The sequence below is a fragment of the Bos javanicus genome, chromosome 4, assembly GCF_032452875.1.
Source record: "Bos javanicus breed banteng chromosome 4, ARS-OSU_banteng_1.0, whole genome shotgun sequence".
NCBI classification, from domain to species: Eukaryota; Metazoa; Chordata; class Mammalia; order Artiodactyla; family Bovidae; genus Bos; species Bos javanicus.
Window position 1 is genome coordinate 54,466,937 of NC_083871.1, and position 14,437 is coordinate 54,481,373.

The 14,437-nt window shown below is 35.3% G+C and overlaps 1 protein-coding gene across 11 annotated transcripts in view; it reads right to left on the reverse strand.

Moving 5' to 3' along the window:
* Positions 1-14,437, reverse strand: part of FOXP2 (forkhead box P2) — a 668,538-nt gene that overhangs the window by 23,368 nt on the left and 630,733 nt on the right. For all 11 annotated transcript variants that reach the window (XM_061414074.1, XM_061414067.1, XM_061414071.1 and 8 more), the window contains one exon: positions 13,682-13,845. In XM_061414074.1, coding sequence (XP_061270058.1) covers positions 13,682-13,845 — 164 coding nt within the window. The remainder of the gene's footprint in view (positions 1-13,681; positions 13,846-14,437) is intronic.

The following is a 14,437-nucleotide window of genomic DNA, read 5'->3' on the forward strand; positions in this document are numbered from 1 at the left end:
AACATGGCGGGCTACAGTCCATGGAGTTGCCAACAGTTGGACATGATTGAGCAACTAAGCCCAGCACAGCACAGGATCAATCCCTGGGTCAGGAAGATTCCCTGGAGAAGGAAATGGTAATCCACTCCAGTGTTCTTGCCTGGGAAATCTCAAGAACAGAGGAGCCTGGTGGGCTACAGTTCACAGGGTTGCAGAAGAGTCAGACATGACTTAGCAACTAAAAACAACAACATCTTGGAAGATATAACCACTGCAAATAAAACTTTATTTATTTATGCATTTTTGTCTGTGCTGGGACTTTGTTGCTGAGAGTGCTTTTCTCTAGTTGCATAGAGTAGGAGCTACTCTCTAGTTGCTGTATGAGGGCTCACTGTGGAGGCCTTATTGTTGTGGAGCACGGGCTCTAGGGTGTGCAGCATTCAGTAGTTGCTTCACCATGGGCTCAGTGGTTGTCGCTTCCCAGCTTGAGCGTACAGGCTCAAAGTTGCCACGCACAGGCTTAGCTGCTCCATGACATGTGGGATCTTCCCAGATCAGGGATCAAACCCATGTCTCCTGCACTGGCAGGCAGATTCCTTACCAGTGAGTTACTAGAAGTGAAGGGAAGTGAAATTGCTCAGTTGTGTCTGACTCTTTGCGACCCCATGGACTGTAGCCTACCGAGTTCCTCTGTCCATGGGATTTTCCAGGCAAGAGTACTGGAGCGGGTTGCCATTTCCTTCTCCAGAGGATCTTCCCGACCCAGGGATTGAACCCGGGCCTCCCGCACTATAGGCAGACACCTTACCGTCTGAGCCACAAGGGAAGCCCCCAAATAAAACATTTTTAGGAAGTCATTTTTTTTTCCCCAAAAAAGAAGTTTCACAGGGAAACTGGTGAAATAACTGATCTCATTTAGAAAGCATATGAAAAATGGAGATTGTGGAAATTCAATTTTACTTTCCTTCTAGTATATGTACAAGGAAATTATCTAATTATATTTGGAATTTAATGGTAGATTTATAAAAATGGCAAGTTTAGTTATCTCCATTAGAATAAAGTCAAGTTGAAATGAGAAACAATTCATGTTTCTTAAATGTTTGCAACTTCTAGAATAATGTTTTATTTAGAAAGTATTTTAGTTTAACATATCACAGAAATAAGCTAATAAATGTAACTAAAGTTTTAAATGGAAAAGCTTTCTTTTTAAAGAAAATGTTTTGGAAGTACTTTTTAAAATGAGAGTTGATCTTAGGCTAACATGAGTAATTAAATAACTAAAATTATTTATACAGTCATAAAGAAAATACTTGTTGTTCAGTTGCTAAGTTGTGTCTGACTCTTCGTGACCTCATAGACTGACAGCATGCCAGGCTCCCCTTTCCTTTACTATCTCCCGGAGTTTACTCAAATTCATGTCCTTTGAGTTGGTGATGCTATCTAACCATCTCATCCTCTGCAGCTCCTTCTCCTTTCACCTTCACTCTTTCCCACCATCAGGGTCTTTTCCAGTGAGTTGTCTCTTTTGTACCAAGTGGCCAATGTATTGGAAATTCAGCTTTAGCATCAGTCCTTTCAGTGAATATTTGGGGTAGATTTCCTTTAGGATTGACTGGTTTGATCTCCCTGCAGTTCAGGGGACTCTCAAGAGTCTTCTCCAGCACCACAATAAGAAAAAAACAGTTTTTCAGTGCTCAGCCTTCTTTATGGTCCAAGTCTCATTTCTATACATGACTACTGGAAAAATAAAGCTTTCAGTGTATGGACTTTTGATGGGAAAGTGATGTCTTTGCTTTTTAATACACCGTCTAGTTTTGTCATAGCTTTCCTTCCAAGGAGCAAGCATTTTATACTTTCATGGCTGCAATCACTATCTGCAGTGATTTTGGAGCCCAAGAAAATAAAATCCATCATTGCTTCCACTTTTCCCCTTCTATTCCCCATGAAGTCATGGAACCAGATGCCATGATCTTAGTTTTCTGAATGTTGGGTTTCAAACCAGTTTTTTCACTCTCCTTCCCCCTTATCAAGAGGCTCTTTAGTTCCTCATTGCTGTCTGCCATTAGAGTGGGATCATCTGCATATCTGAGGTTGTTGATATTTCTCCCGGCAATCTTGATTCCACCTTGTGATTTATCCAGCCCAGCATTTTGCACAATGTTCTCTGTATGTAAGTCAAATAAGTAGGGTGACAATACACAGTCTTTTCATACTCCTTCCTCAATTTTGAACCAGTCAGTTATTGTATGTCCAGTTCCAACTGTTGTTTCTTGACATATAGACTTCTCAGGGGACAGACAAGGTGGTCTGGTATTCCCATCTCTTTAAGAACTTTTCACAGTTTGTTGTGATCCACAGAGTCAAAGGCTTTCTCATAGTCAAGGAAGCAAAATTAGATTTACTCTGGAGTTCCCTTGATTTCTCTATGATTCAACAAATGTTGGAAATCTGATCTCTGGTTCCTCTGCCTTTTATAAACCCAGTTTGTACATCTGGAAGTTCTTGGTTCACATAACTGCCAAAGCCTAGCTTGAAGGCTTTTCAGCATTACCTTAACTAGCATGTTTAGCATCCAATTAGTGCAATTGGAGGGCAGTTTGAACATTCTTTGGCCTTGCCCATCTTTGGGACAGGAATGAAAACTGACCTTTCCAGTCCTGTGGCCACTGCTGAGTTTTCCAAATTTGCTGACATACTGAGTGCAGCACTTTAACGGCATCATCTTTTAAGACTTGAAATATCTCAGCTGGAATTCCATCACCTCAACTAGCTTTGTTCTTACTAATGTTTCCTAAGGCCCACTTGACTTCACAGACCAGGGTTTCTGGCTCTGAGTGACCACACCCATCGTGGTTATCTAGGCTTATGGTTTTATTCTTCTGATATAATAATCCTGATATCCTCTACTAAAATCTAGACTTTTAAATTCCAAATTGAAGCACACATTAGAGAAAGATTTAATTCTCTTATGTACAGAAGTGAATAAGAAGATTGGATAATTAAAAACAACTAGAAATGATAAATTAGCTCTTATTTTATCAATCAAGAACTTATAAAACAGATCTTTACTACCATGACTTAATATTTTTCCAATTTTATTATTTTTCAGGACTGTTTTCTCTTTAAATAACATTAAACATTTTTATATTGAAATAACTGACTTTCCTTTTATTTGGATGTTTGCACATAGTTGCCATTAGAACAGTACCCAAACCTCATCCTGGTTCAACAAATAAAAATCCTGCTTATTTCTGGATGAAAATGAAAATATTCCTCCTCTCAGAAATGTACTGCCATTAAAAGAGGATAGAAAAATTGGAGTGAACAAGTGATTTCCTTTTCCATATATATCTTGTTTAGTTTGCTTTATTCAGAATATAATTAGAAAATGCCCTACCAAATTTCTCATGTCTTTTCACTATGGCTAAGGATAAACAGCTAAAGAAATTTTAATTTTCATCTTGAAGTCAGAATACAATGTTAATACTAATATATTTAATAAATCTTATAACTCCCATATTCTATATTGCCATTTAGTGTTAGATTGCAAAGGAGTGTTGTTTTCTTATAAACGTAATAACATTTTCTCTCATAAGCTATATTGCCATACTTAGGATGCAGTTTATAATTCTATTCTACATCCCAAAAGATTTGACCCCAAGGTAGAGTTCCAAAGTTCCATTTTAAGTCAATAGAAGTTCTAAGAAATATAATAAAAAGGCAGATTAAGGTTAATGAAACATAATTTTATAAATCAAATGTATATATATATATGTATATGAAATTTCCCTAAGATTTCTTCCCTTTACCTTCAATATTTTACTGTAATTTGTTAAAATTTATGCAACACTGTTTAAAGAAACTGGATTTTATATGATTTGGAGGCTCATTCCCAAATGAGTTCAGATAGTTTTGCTGTAGTGATGATTAAAAAACACAACTAAATTCTTTAAGATTTACCATGTTATGTGATTTATAAGAGTAATGGATGTGATCAGAACAGCTGTAATAAAATGAAAATACAAATGTAGTTACTTTGATCATTGAGGAGACCAAGTATATCACATCTAATCTCAGAATCAAAATAGTTGCCCATTGAGATGCAACTCGTATCCTTCCATTTTGTGTCTCATAAGTGGCAGCTTTCAATAAGCATTCAAGTAAAATAATTAGCCTCCAATTAAAATAAATAAATTTATATTAAAAAAAATAAACATTCAAGTATAGGTCTAAAGGACCTTTATATTTCTAATGTGCTGGCCAGAGAAATAAAAGAAAATTTAAATTATATCTTATCATTTGACCATTAGGTCAGCTTTGATGCTGCTTCATAAGTCCTTTGAACATTTATCTAAAAACTGTTTTTGCCTTGTTCCTTGGACCAAGTTTCAGTCAGAAATGTCAGGATGAGTATATGGTACACAAAGTATATGCTCCTATTTCTCTCTAATTCCTCTTTGATAATGTGGGTTCTGGTTCCTTGAAGATCAGGACTTCAAAGTCCTGGATGTGCACTACAGCTCTGGCCAGTCCTCCCTGACATAGCTCATACATTTTTCCTGGACTGTTGGTTCCTCTGCCAAGCTACCCTGATGGGATGCTGCCCATCCACTGCTCGCTCCTGGCAAAGCTGTTTCTTGGATATCTTGACAGATATCTTCCCTAGGATTACATATGGTTTGTGTGATTAGGTCTATCTCATCTCTGAGACTGTTGCTTTGCTGGAGCTATTCTTTTGCTTAAATTAAACTGTAGGACTGACTCAATGTTTAGTTTCCTCCAAACTGTGCTTAGCTATGTTCTGTTAGTTCTTAGCATGAGAATGGAAGAGGGAGTAAAAACAATATTTATCTTTTATTACAAATCTAGTAAATTATGTCTTTCTCTGACCTGCTAATTAATAAAAGGGACCTGAGATTTAATGTTTAAAATGCAAATTTATCAAGAGTAAGATAACATTATGTGACCAAGGATTATTTCTGCTCCTGCCTTTTACATGCTCTGCTGATGTTACACCATTTTGAGTCCTCAAACATTAAGATTATGGTAAGCACACTGAAGAATGTTAGCTTCCACTAGTTATGTGAAATCATCTGGGCATCGGTTGCTTATATAAATTGTTAATTCTATCCTACTCATAGAAACTGCTTATGGGATTTAGGAACCCTGAGGTAGAGGTTTATACTATGTTTTATTGGTGTCAAAGTTTTTAAATACAATGTTGTACTTATCTGAAAGGTAAATTTAAAATTCTCCCAAAGTAGTTAAAATGCATATAATTTTAACATATATTAAAACAATATCTTATGTAAATTATCTTCACAATAAGTAATATTTTGAAATGATAGTCAACTTTACATAACAAATTCTTTAGTCATAAAATACCGATAGTCACCCAAAGACATCCACTTCCCTAATCCCTATGTAAAAGCTGAAGTTAAAATACCATATGGGTATATGAAACCCTTCATTCTTCCCTGGTGCTAGAAGGGAAAAATTTAATACTGAATAATAATTGTCATTTTTAAACAATTCAGTCAATTACTTTTTGACCCTTAGCAAAATGAAATTTCTAAGGCTCAGTGTTAGTGCAAACGAAGATGTACTTTCTAACAAAGTGTCTTCTTTAGATATAAAGCAGAAGCAGTAAGCTGCAATACTGTCAGCTAAAAATTTTTTGACACTCTTTGCCTAAATTGTAGGGATTCATACCACAAATGTCAGATACCATCTGTATAGTTCTATAAAAATCCTTTAAAACCCTATAGGAACCCACAAATTTCCACAATTGGCACGGTGGGGATACAGCACTTTTTAGCTGAAGGCACTGTATCTATGGGAGGATCTTTTTATTAGGAGGAACTAGAATGAGTTGTAAGTGCCACATATGGGGACTAGAATAATGTAAAAAAGAACAGCAGTTACTGAGCCATACTTGTAATGCTTAAAAAAAAAGAGAGAGATGATAAAGAGCTGGCATAGTCATAAGTTCTGTACAAGCACTTTGGAAAGAGATCTCAAAGCTAACTAGCAAAGTTAATAAAAAAAAAAAAAAGTTTAGAGATTAAATAAAAAAAAAGAATTAAAACAGAATGAAAATTATAAGGCCCAGAAATGTTAGGAAGAAAATTAAAGATGACTGAAAAAGTATGAATTAAAACATTTGTGAAAACATATGTAAAGGAAAAAATGCTTTTATGTTTAGAGGTTCTTAATGCAAATTCAAAATATCAGCAAAACTAGTACAGACTTAACAGGTATGAAAACAATGAGTATTTCACTTGTTCAAGTCACTTTCAATTGCTTTCCTCTGATATACAGAGCCACTCCAATTTTAAACGCTTTTATCCACAGAGAGATCTAAGATCTGTAGGGATTTTATATAAAATATCACCAACCAAAGGTGTAGGATCTGCAAATTCTACATATGCCTACAAATAGTAATTTAAATTTTAAGGCAGCCACAGATAATAGAAGGAAGAAAGGTAATATTATATACTTGAACTTTTTCATTATGTTTCAAGACAATTCACAGCTTATATTAGATTTTCAACACTGTTCTACATAATTGGCATCTAGCAGTGTCCCTTTTAGCTGTCTTTGGTTGCAAAGTATTATTGCTAGGAGAGGCTGGAGTTTATCATTGGAGTTATACAATGAACTGAGGTTCTCAAGAAGCAGAGGATGTTGTAAAGATGACTAACTGGGACATGTAATGCATAGAAAGTTCTGGGGTATGTAGAATCTGCATTCAACATGTTAATAAAATGACTGATGTGGTTTCCATTGAAGTCCTGGAATAATACTAAAATACTTTTGTGTGAATGCTGTGGCCTTTGATTCCCTTACCCTGAGTGAGGTTCTGGCTTCGAAGAACACAACAAAATTATTTTCTAGTCTTATAAGAGCCATATTAACATTCTATACAGAAATCTATACTGAAGATCATTAACTTGCAACCTCAAATATTTGCTTTAATAAGAGGGAGACAATAATAATCACCTGCAACTAATATAGACTATTAACAGATAGAACTTTGAAATGTCATGGAGGCTAAGAGGATTCAAGAATGACACATAAGAAATGATCTGAAAACTCAACAGTAGGAGACTCTAATAATCAGAAAGGGGAACTGCATGACAATGGAAGGCTTTATGCATAGAGCCCTCCACACAAAACCAGCTCAGAAAGTACATTCGTTTTGATCTCTAGAAACAAAATTTGAAAACATAAAAATGGGAACTTCATTTAACATTTTTACAAGAGAAAGAAAAGGCAAATCTGAGCCAACTTATTGAGAGTGAGGAGAAACAATTGCTTAATAAAAAAGAAAAAACTGACTTGAACTAAGTATGGAGGGTACATCATTAAATTTCTCTTGGCTTCAGGTTTGGAAGGACACAGGAAATGGATTGATTCTATCAGTGTGAGTTCACCTTCCAGGTCTACTCCAAATGTTTTCTTCTCTTTTCATTCATTTAAGTCTAACACAAGGGAGAAGAAAGTAAGTTCAAATTATTTCTGCCTGAACACAGCATCAATCTTAACTCTTCATGTAGTTTTTATGAGAGGCAAACACTGATATAAAATAGGAAAAAGTGAAAGTGTTAGTCCCTCAGTTGTGTCTGACTTTGTGACCCTATGGACTGTAGCCCACCAGGTTCCTCTATCCATGGATTTCTCCAGGCAATACTACTGGAATGTGTAGCCATTCCTTTCTCCAGGGGATCATCCCAATTCAGGGATCAAATATGGGTCTCCTGCATTGCAGGCAGATTCTTTACTATCTGAGCCACCAGGAAAGCCAATAATCTATAAAACTCCGGAAAGTCAGGTAATCAGGGAATATTGGCACTGAAGTGCAGAAGGAAAGATATTATAAATTGTAAAGATATTCATATTCTTATTGGAAGTGTCTTTTACATTTGTTTAGACCATGATGGCTCTAGAACTCTTACAATAGCAGTAGAAAATAAATTTTAGAACTCTAGTTAATTGAAAAGAGTGAAAAAAACAAATTTCAAAAAATTATTAGGTAAAATCTATAATATTCCACCTGGCTTTAACCAGTCTTACTTTCTGCTAAAATTCTCTTGAATATTCATCTGATTAATACTGTATTAATCTCAACAATTTTTGTTTTCTTTTTCATTTCACCCTCCACAAGATAAAATTTAACAAAGGCTAGGAGGATAATTACAAATGCAGTGAAGACCTGCCCCTTTCTATTCCCCTAACTTTGGACAGTTTTAAAATACCTATTAACTAAATAACATTTTTAAAAAATCATAAATGTACTGTCAACATTTCAAAAAAAACTCTTAATATTCTATTCAATTATCTCATCTTCTGAAATTTCTTCTTATTCTTCTTCAGAGTTTTAAGAGAATCCTGGATTGTATTTTGGAGGGATTACTTCTTGAAATCAAACCATTTTAAGTAACTGTCACCTCCCATTTGATTCTTTATAATCAGTATCACATGGTTACTGAGTGCTTACTTTGTTTGGTATAATGTCTTAGGGGTTTCATATACTATAATATATCTAAAACATAGTCTCTGTCCTTAAGGGATCTTCCATTAAGTGAGAGATAACTGTAAAATGAGCATGTATGTGTGCAAGAACACATGAGCATGTGCACAATCACACACACACACACACACACACACTATGCTAGTTACAAATGCTGGTACACATAACAAGTTCTTCAGAAATATGGAGATGAGTGTAGGTCCTGACTGCAAAATTACTTGGGAAAGCCTCCTGGAAAACTAGGATGAGACCCTTAAGAAAAGGTAGAATTTAGAAAAGAGAGGACAATGAAAAGCAGAAAAAGTAGAGAAGAAAGGCAAAAGAGTTAAGGCAAAATAAATGCACTTGTTTGGCAAAAGCCTTCATTTAGGATAGTCTAAGGGAAAAAGCCACAGAGCCAGGAGGTGTTAAACATGGAGTATCAAAACGAAGAATATGGATGATAATTTGGCCCCCTTTTCTCTAAAAGTAATTTATGAGAAGCACTAAACCATAACTACTCTACTCTTGTAAAGCTTCAAAACATCTTTTCTATTAACTTAGAGAATATCTCTATGTTTTACTATTCTGGAGTTGAATAAAGACTAAGTGAAGAAACAGTTTGTTTCACTGTTTCCTAAATCTAAGGACATTTACATTCTTGGATTCAGTAAGTAAGATACTGATTATTGTCTTAATAAAAATGTTTTAATGATCAATATTTTAGGTATTATTTAATATTATAGGTAGATCCAGATGAGCTACAGCATCCTTTGACAGCACACTATTGAATGTTATAATTTCTGTATCGAAATATGTAAAGACATTCTCAAATAGTACCTAGAAAGATAAACATTTACAAATATACACATCCTAGATTTGATAAGGTAAGTGTAAACAGATGCCGTGACTCCTTCCAAGCAAAAACCCCACAAGACTAATTAAGAGAAGCAACTGGCTCCCTGTAATATGAATGTGCAAAATTAAAGCATGATAAACTGATATTTACATAAATATTAAACCATTCTTTTATACACTGTCCATGATCTTCTCAGATATGTCATGAGTGGTTCAATGAATGGCTTTTTCTTCAAATGGAGAAAGTATTCAGAGGCTAAATTCCAACACTTTAAAATGCCACACACACAACAGTCTTTATCTGTTTGAGCACTGCCTCTAGAATGTGAGAAATGATTTTGTGATAAACAGTCTTATTTTTAAACAAGCATTTCTACACAAATCTTTAGAGCTGAAGCAGGAAAAAACAAACAAAAACACAGGTGCTGTTAGATTTACATTAACCAAACGGTCTCTATCGAGTTCCTCAGTTCTCTAATGCTGCAGCTATCTGTTTAATTTTACCTTAAATTTTTCTAAGGCCCTTTCCCCTCCTTTATTCATTTTGGTAAGCTGAGCTCATCACCATTTTTCCCCTCGAGCCTGTTCTCTCATGCCCTCTCTTGGTGGGCTTTTAAAGTTGCTACGAAAGTGAAAGTGAAAGGCGCTAAGTTGTGTCTGACTCTTTGTGACCCCTTGGACTGTACCATGGATTTCTCCAAGCTAGAATATTGGAATGGGTGGCTGTTCCCTTCTCCAGCGGATCTTCCCAAGTCAGGGATAGAACTGGGTTCCCTGAATGGCAGGCAGATTCCTTACCAGCTGAGCTACCAGGGAAGCCCTTAAAGTTGCTATGATTTTCCCGAATTGTCCTCTTTGTCCCCAGCATTCAATCAGTTGTCTTGTCATGGATTCCTTGCCCTCCCAGGCTGTCTTGCACTTAAGTCACATACTGAATCCTGCAAGGATTCATTTTCTGCTTCGAATCTCTCCCAACTTCAGAATGTCCTGCCTCACATTAGTTTTATTCAGGCATGGTTCACTCAGTACACTCTCAGATTACTCATTCTAAAGCACATCTCTGATTATGTGAAACTCAAGCCCATAACATTAACAGGCTCCATACTGACTAAAACAAACATCATAGCTTGATCTTCAAAGCACTCAACGATCTCGTCTCCTTTCATATATTCCAAATTCTATTTCCCTTTTCATATTCCAAATTCCGGTCAACTGCGTATTCACTGTTCTCCAGACAGATATCATGTGTTCTTGCTCTGGGCTGATATTCTTTTATTTGAATTGTTCATTGCCTCCAACCTCAGATTACATCTTAGCTCAAACATCTCTTATCTCACTGACTCTGAGGAAGGTGCTCCCTACCATAAACTCCTGTCTTACATTCTTTCACTTTATGGGATCTGCTTACTTCATGAATTATAAGAGGAGGTGGAAGCAAAAGAAGAGGGACTATCAAGGAAAGTAACCACACAGTTATGGAGTGCCTACAAAAAACGTATTGAAATGCAGAATATTTTTATATTGTTTATGATCTCCTCTATAGCAATAATGAAGTATTACAAGAAATAATATGTCAGTAACTCTGAACACAGCACTATGAGGAACACAAGGAACAATTTATTATGTTCCAGGCACTCATTTCGTTTTCAAGAATCCGGTGAGGTTCATATTATTAGGACTTAGCTCACTTTCAGCTGAGAAAGCTGAGGAAAGAAATAAATCTTAGCTATGAAGTGCTAACTCTGGGATTGGAACCCCCACAATCTATCACCAGAGCTCAAATACTAGGCCTCTCTGCCTCTTGCTAACAACTGCATCAGCATAATTTACCCCTCGCCTCCCCCTCACCAATAACAAGGACCATACCGTGATTTCATTTCAGGACATATGACTGTGCTATTGAAATGTAAAAAACAAACAAAAAACCTTTCACTTCTGTCTAATTTTAAAAGAACTTTGAAGTGCATTCAGTTATATGCAGCCAAATTTTGATGAGAGAATTAGATAAAACTTTTTCTTTGTCTTTGATGTACATTAAATGCCTTAACATTCTTTATTTCCAAGCATCTTAAAACTCTATAAAGATGAAGATATAGAATATTGAAATGACATTCCATCAATAATATTTGACATCGAATATACAAAATGTTAATGGCAGCAGCAGAAACAGATTCAAAGAGAGAATGCTGACCAATATTCTGCAAGATAATTAAATATATGGTTATAATTTATACAACTTAGGAAAAGACAAAATTTAGTCTTCCTCCAATTTTTGTCTTTTCTGAATCTATTTCCAGTAAGCCAAGGGAAGCTTTCCTTTGATTCTGTATGGAAAAGACACATAAATATTTCTCGCATGCATTAATTCATACAAGCATAAAATGTACAATAAATGTGGCAGTACATCGGACATTACTCAATTTTTATATACTGTTTTATACACACTATTTTTTTCTGAGATATTTTATAATTAAAGTGCAACTTAATAAAATGAAAAGTCAAAAATAGCAATTGACAAACAAAAACTACTACTAATCTATCAATGCTGTGATTTAGCCCAATTATTATTTCAGGTTCTAAAATACAGCATTTAATGAACTATTTTATTGAGTCAGTCAGTTTTTTAATGTTAATATTCTTATCATTGGGCACAAGTTTTAAAAACCACCTCCCTACATACTCTTTACATATAATTCACAACAACCCCTATAGATCACATAGGAGCTCAAGGAGTTGCATCAATAGCTTAAACAATTTCATTACAAATACATTTCATTTGTCTGAAATAGGTATTTTTTAAAGAGGGAAAACATGATCTAACTCTTGTTTGCTCTTTAAAGTTTTATTGTTTTAGCATTTTATACAGGGAGTGAGTATTAGCATACTCAGGAGAATGGCTGAAAGTAAAGGTCTCAAGCTACCCACTGCATGGCTGAGAGGATAAAGCAGGGATATAAAAACTTTTGTCAGATTGTATACTTTCCTCATGTTAGAGTGCTGCTACTCTCAAGAGCATATATTCACGTTCTTTCTACTTCGAGTTTTATTACTTCTTTTGTATTATTTAATACATCTAAAGACACTTTCAAAAGACAAATTTTTCCATTTTGAAAAAGTAATGGTTTGGAACCTGATAAAATACATTAATGTTCACCATGTGTTTTTCACAGAGGTGACAGAGTAAAAGTGCCATAAAGCAATTAGGCACACAGCCTTAAAGACGTTAATATGTCAAACAAAATGAGATGTCCAGAAAGTAAACAAAATAATATCCTGTGAAAGGCCAAATGGAAATAGGCCCCAGGAAAGACCATATTTCTCTTTCAGGCCTCTGACTAGATATTTAGTGAAAAAATACAGGAAGAAAATATAAGAATGAGAGAAAGTACTGTTCTTACCTCAATAACTTGAAAATAGAAGCACATGATGTTTAACTCTCAGAAGTATGGACGTTAAGTTACAATACATCCTAACTAAATGAACTGCTCAGGATTCAGATTCTAATTTTCCCTCCTGAACTCTAAGTTTTAACGAGGTCCATACTTTTTAGTAAACAAGAAACTGATATGCTTGGTTTATTGAATAAGGCCAGGCATTTTTTCAAGTGTCATACACATTTCTGAAATCCACAATACATCAATTTTTAATACATCTACTCTCTCAGCTCCATTAAAAAGATGGTAGGGGAAAGATTTTAGAGTAATTAATGATATAGTTAGCTGCTAAATATTAATAGGAATCGTAGTCTTGCATAAAATATAACATATAAACCTTGCCAATACAGACGCACCAGTAATTAAAGTTGAATATGTAATTACACTGATTTATAAGACAGGCAAAAAGTTACACTTTACTAGCTTCTATGTAAACTGTGGCTAACAGTTAAACTTTGCATTTTACGGTTTATAAAAACGGGCAATATCTTGACTACAGTTCATAAATGGTTTAGAGACCTGTAATAGTAGTAAAAATTATGACAACTTATTCCATCATGAATATTCTTATTGCACCATACAAACCAAACTGTGATAATGATCCATAAGATGAAGACTTATCTTAGACACTTCTATATACACCCAAGAGAATGTTAGTAGCACTAAGAATTTGTAGAGGACTGCTAGTCCAGCCATTACAGGACACTGGAGAGAATCTAAAAGCTGTATTAAAAGCAATTCTGATACACTTTTTAATATCATGAACCTGGTGAAGTTTAACTCCATTTAAATTTGTATTTTTTACTTCTACACTATTCAAAACTTCAGAAGACTACTAAATTTTAGAAGCATGGGCGTATAGGTTCTTCCCCTTATGGAGTCTGTTAGCCCCACTTACATGTGCGGCTGAGGCGAGCAGCCTGGGCTGCTGTTCCCATTGCTGTCGATATGATCCAGGGAACCATTGAGGTCTTCGTGGACAGCCTGCAGCAGGCCGCTGGAGGCGTTATTGATCAGCCCGGGGTTACTTAGCAAAGGTAAACTGCTCTCTGCCAAGGCAGCCTAGTGAAATGAAGAGGGTGTAAAACAACTTTGGAAATGCCCTTTCAAATAATTTTTAAAACGTCTATCTTCTATTGGTTTTCAATTCTGATACAGGTATTTCAAAGGCATTTCAATAAAATGTACGGGAAAGACAAAGGTTCCTAACTGGCAACTTGTGGCAGCAACACCAAGGAAATTAAGTGTGACACTCAAATAGAAACAACTCTTCTCCCAGCAAACTTTCTCATTCAGCTTCCTATATAATGAAAGAGCGTCCTCACATGAAGCAAAATACCCCAAGATAATATAAGCAGTTGCTCTGCTTTTTAAAAATGACCAGAACTTAACTCAAAATAAAGAAGTCCTGACATTTGCCTCCTCTGCATAAAAATTATATATTATAATTAAACTTTAAAGTTTTTGCCACAAGCACCATGTTCCCCAACACTATGATGTGAAATCATTTATGACAGCCTGGATAAATATTAATGCATAGCCACATGCATTTGCAAAAGCTTCTATCAATCTAGCATTTGCAGAAAAACCGAGTGTTCCAGATTTTGCCACAGGGTGTCCTTCTTGCTTCTTCACATCAAAAGTAGCTTGAATT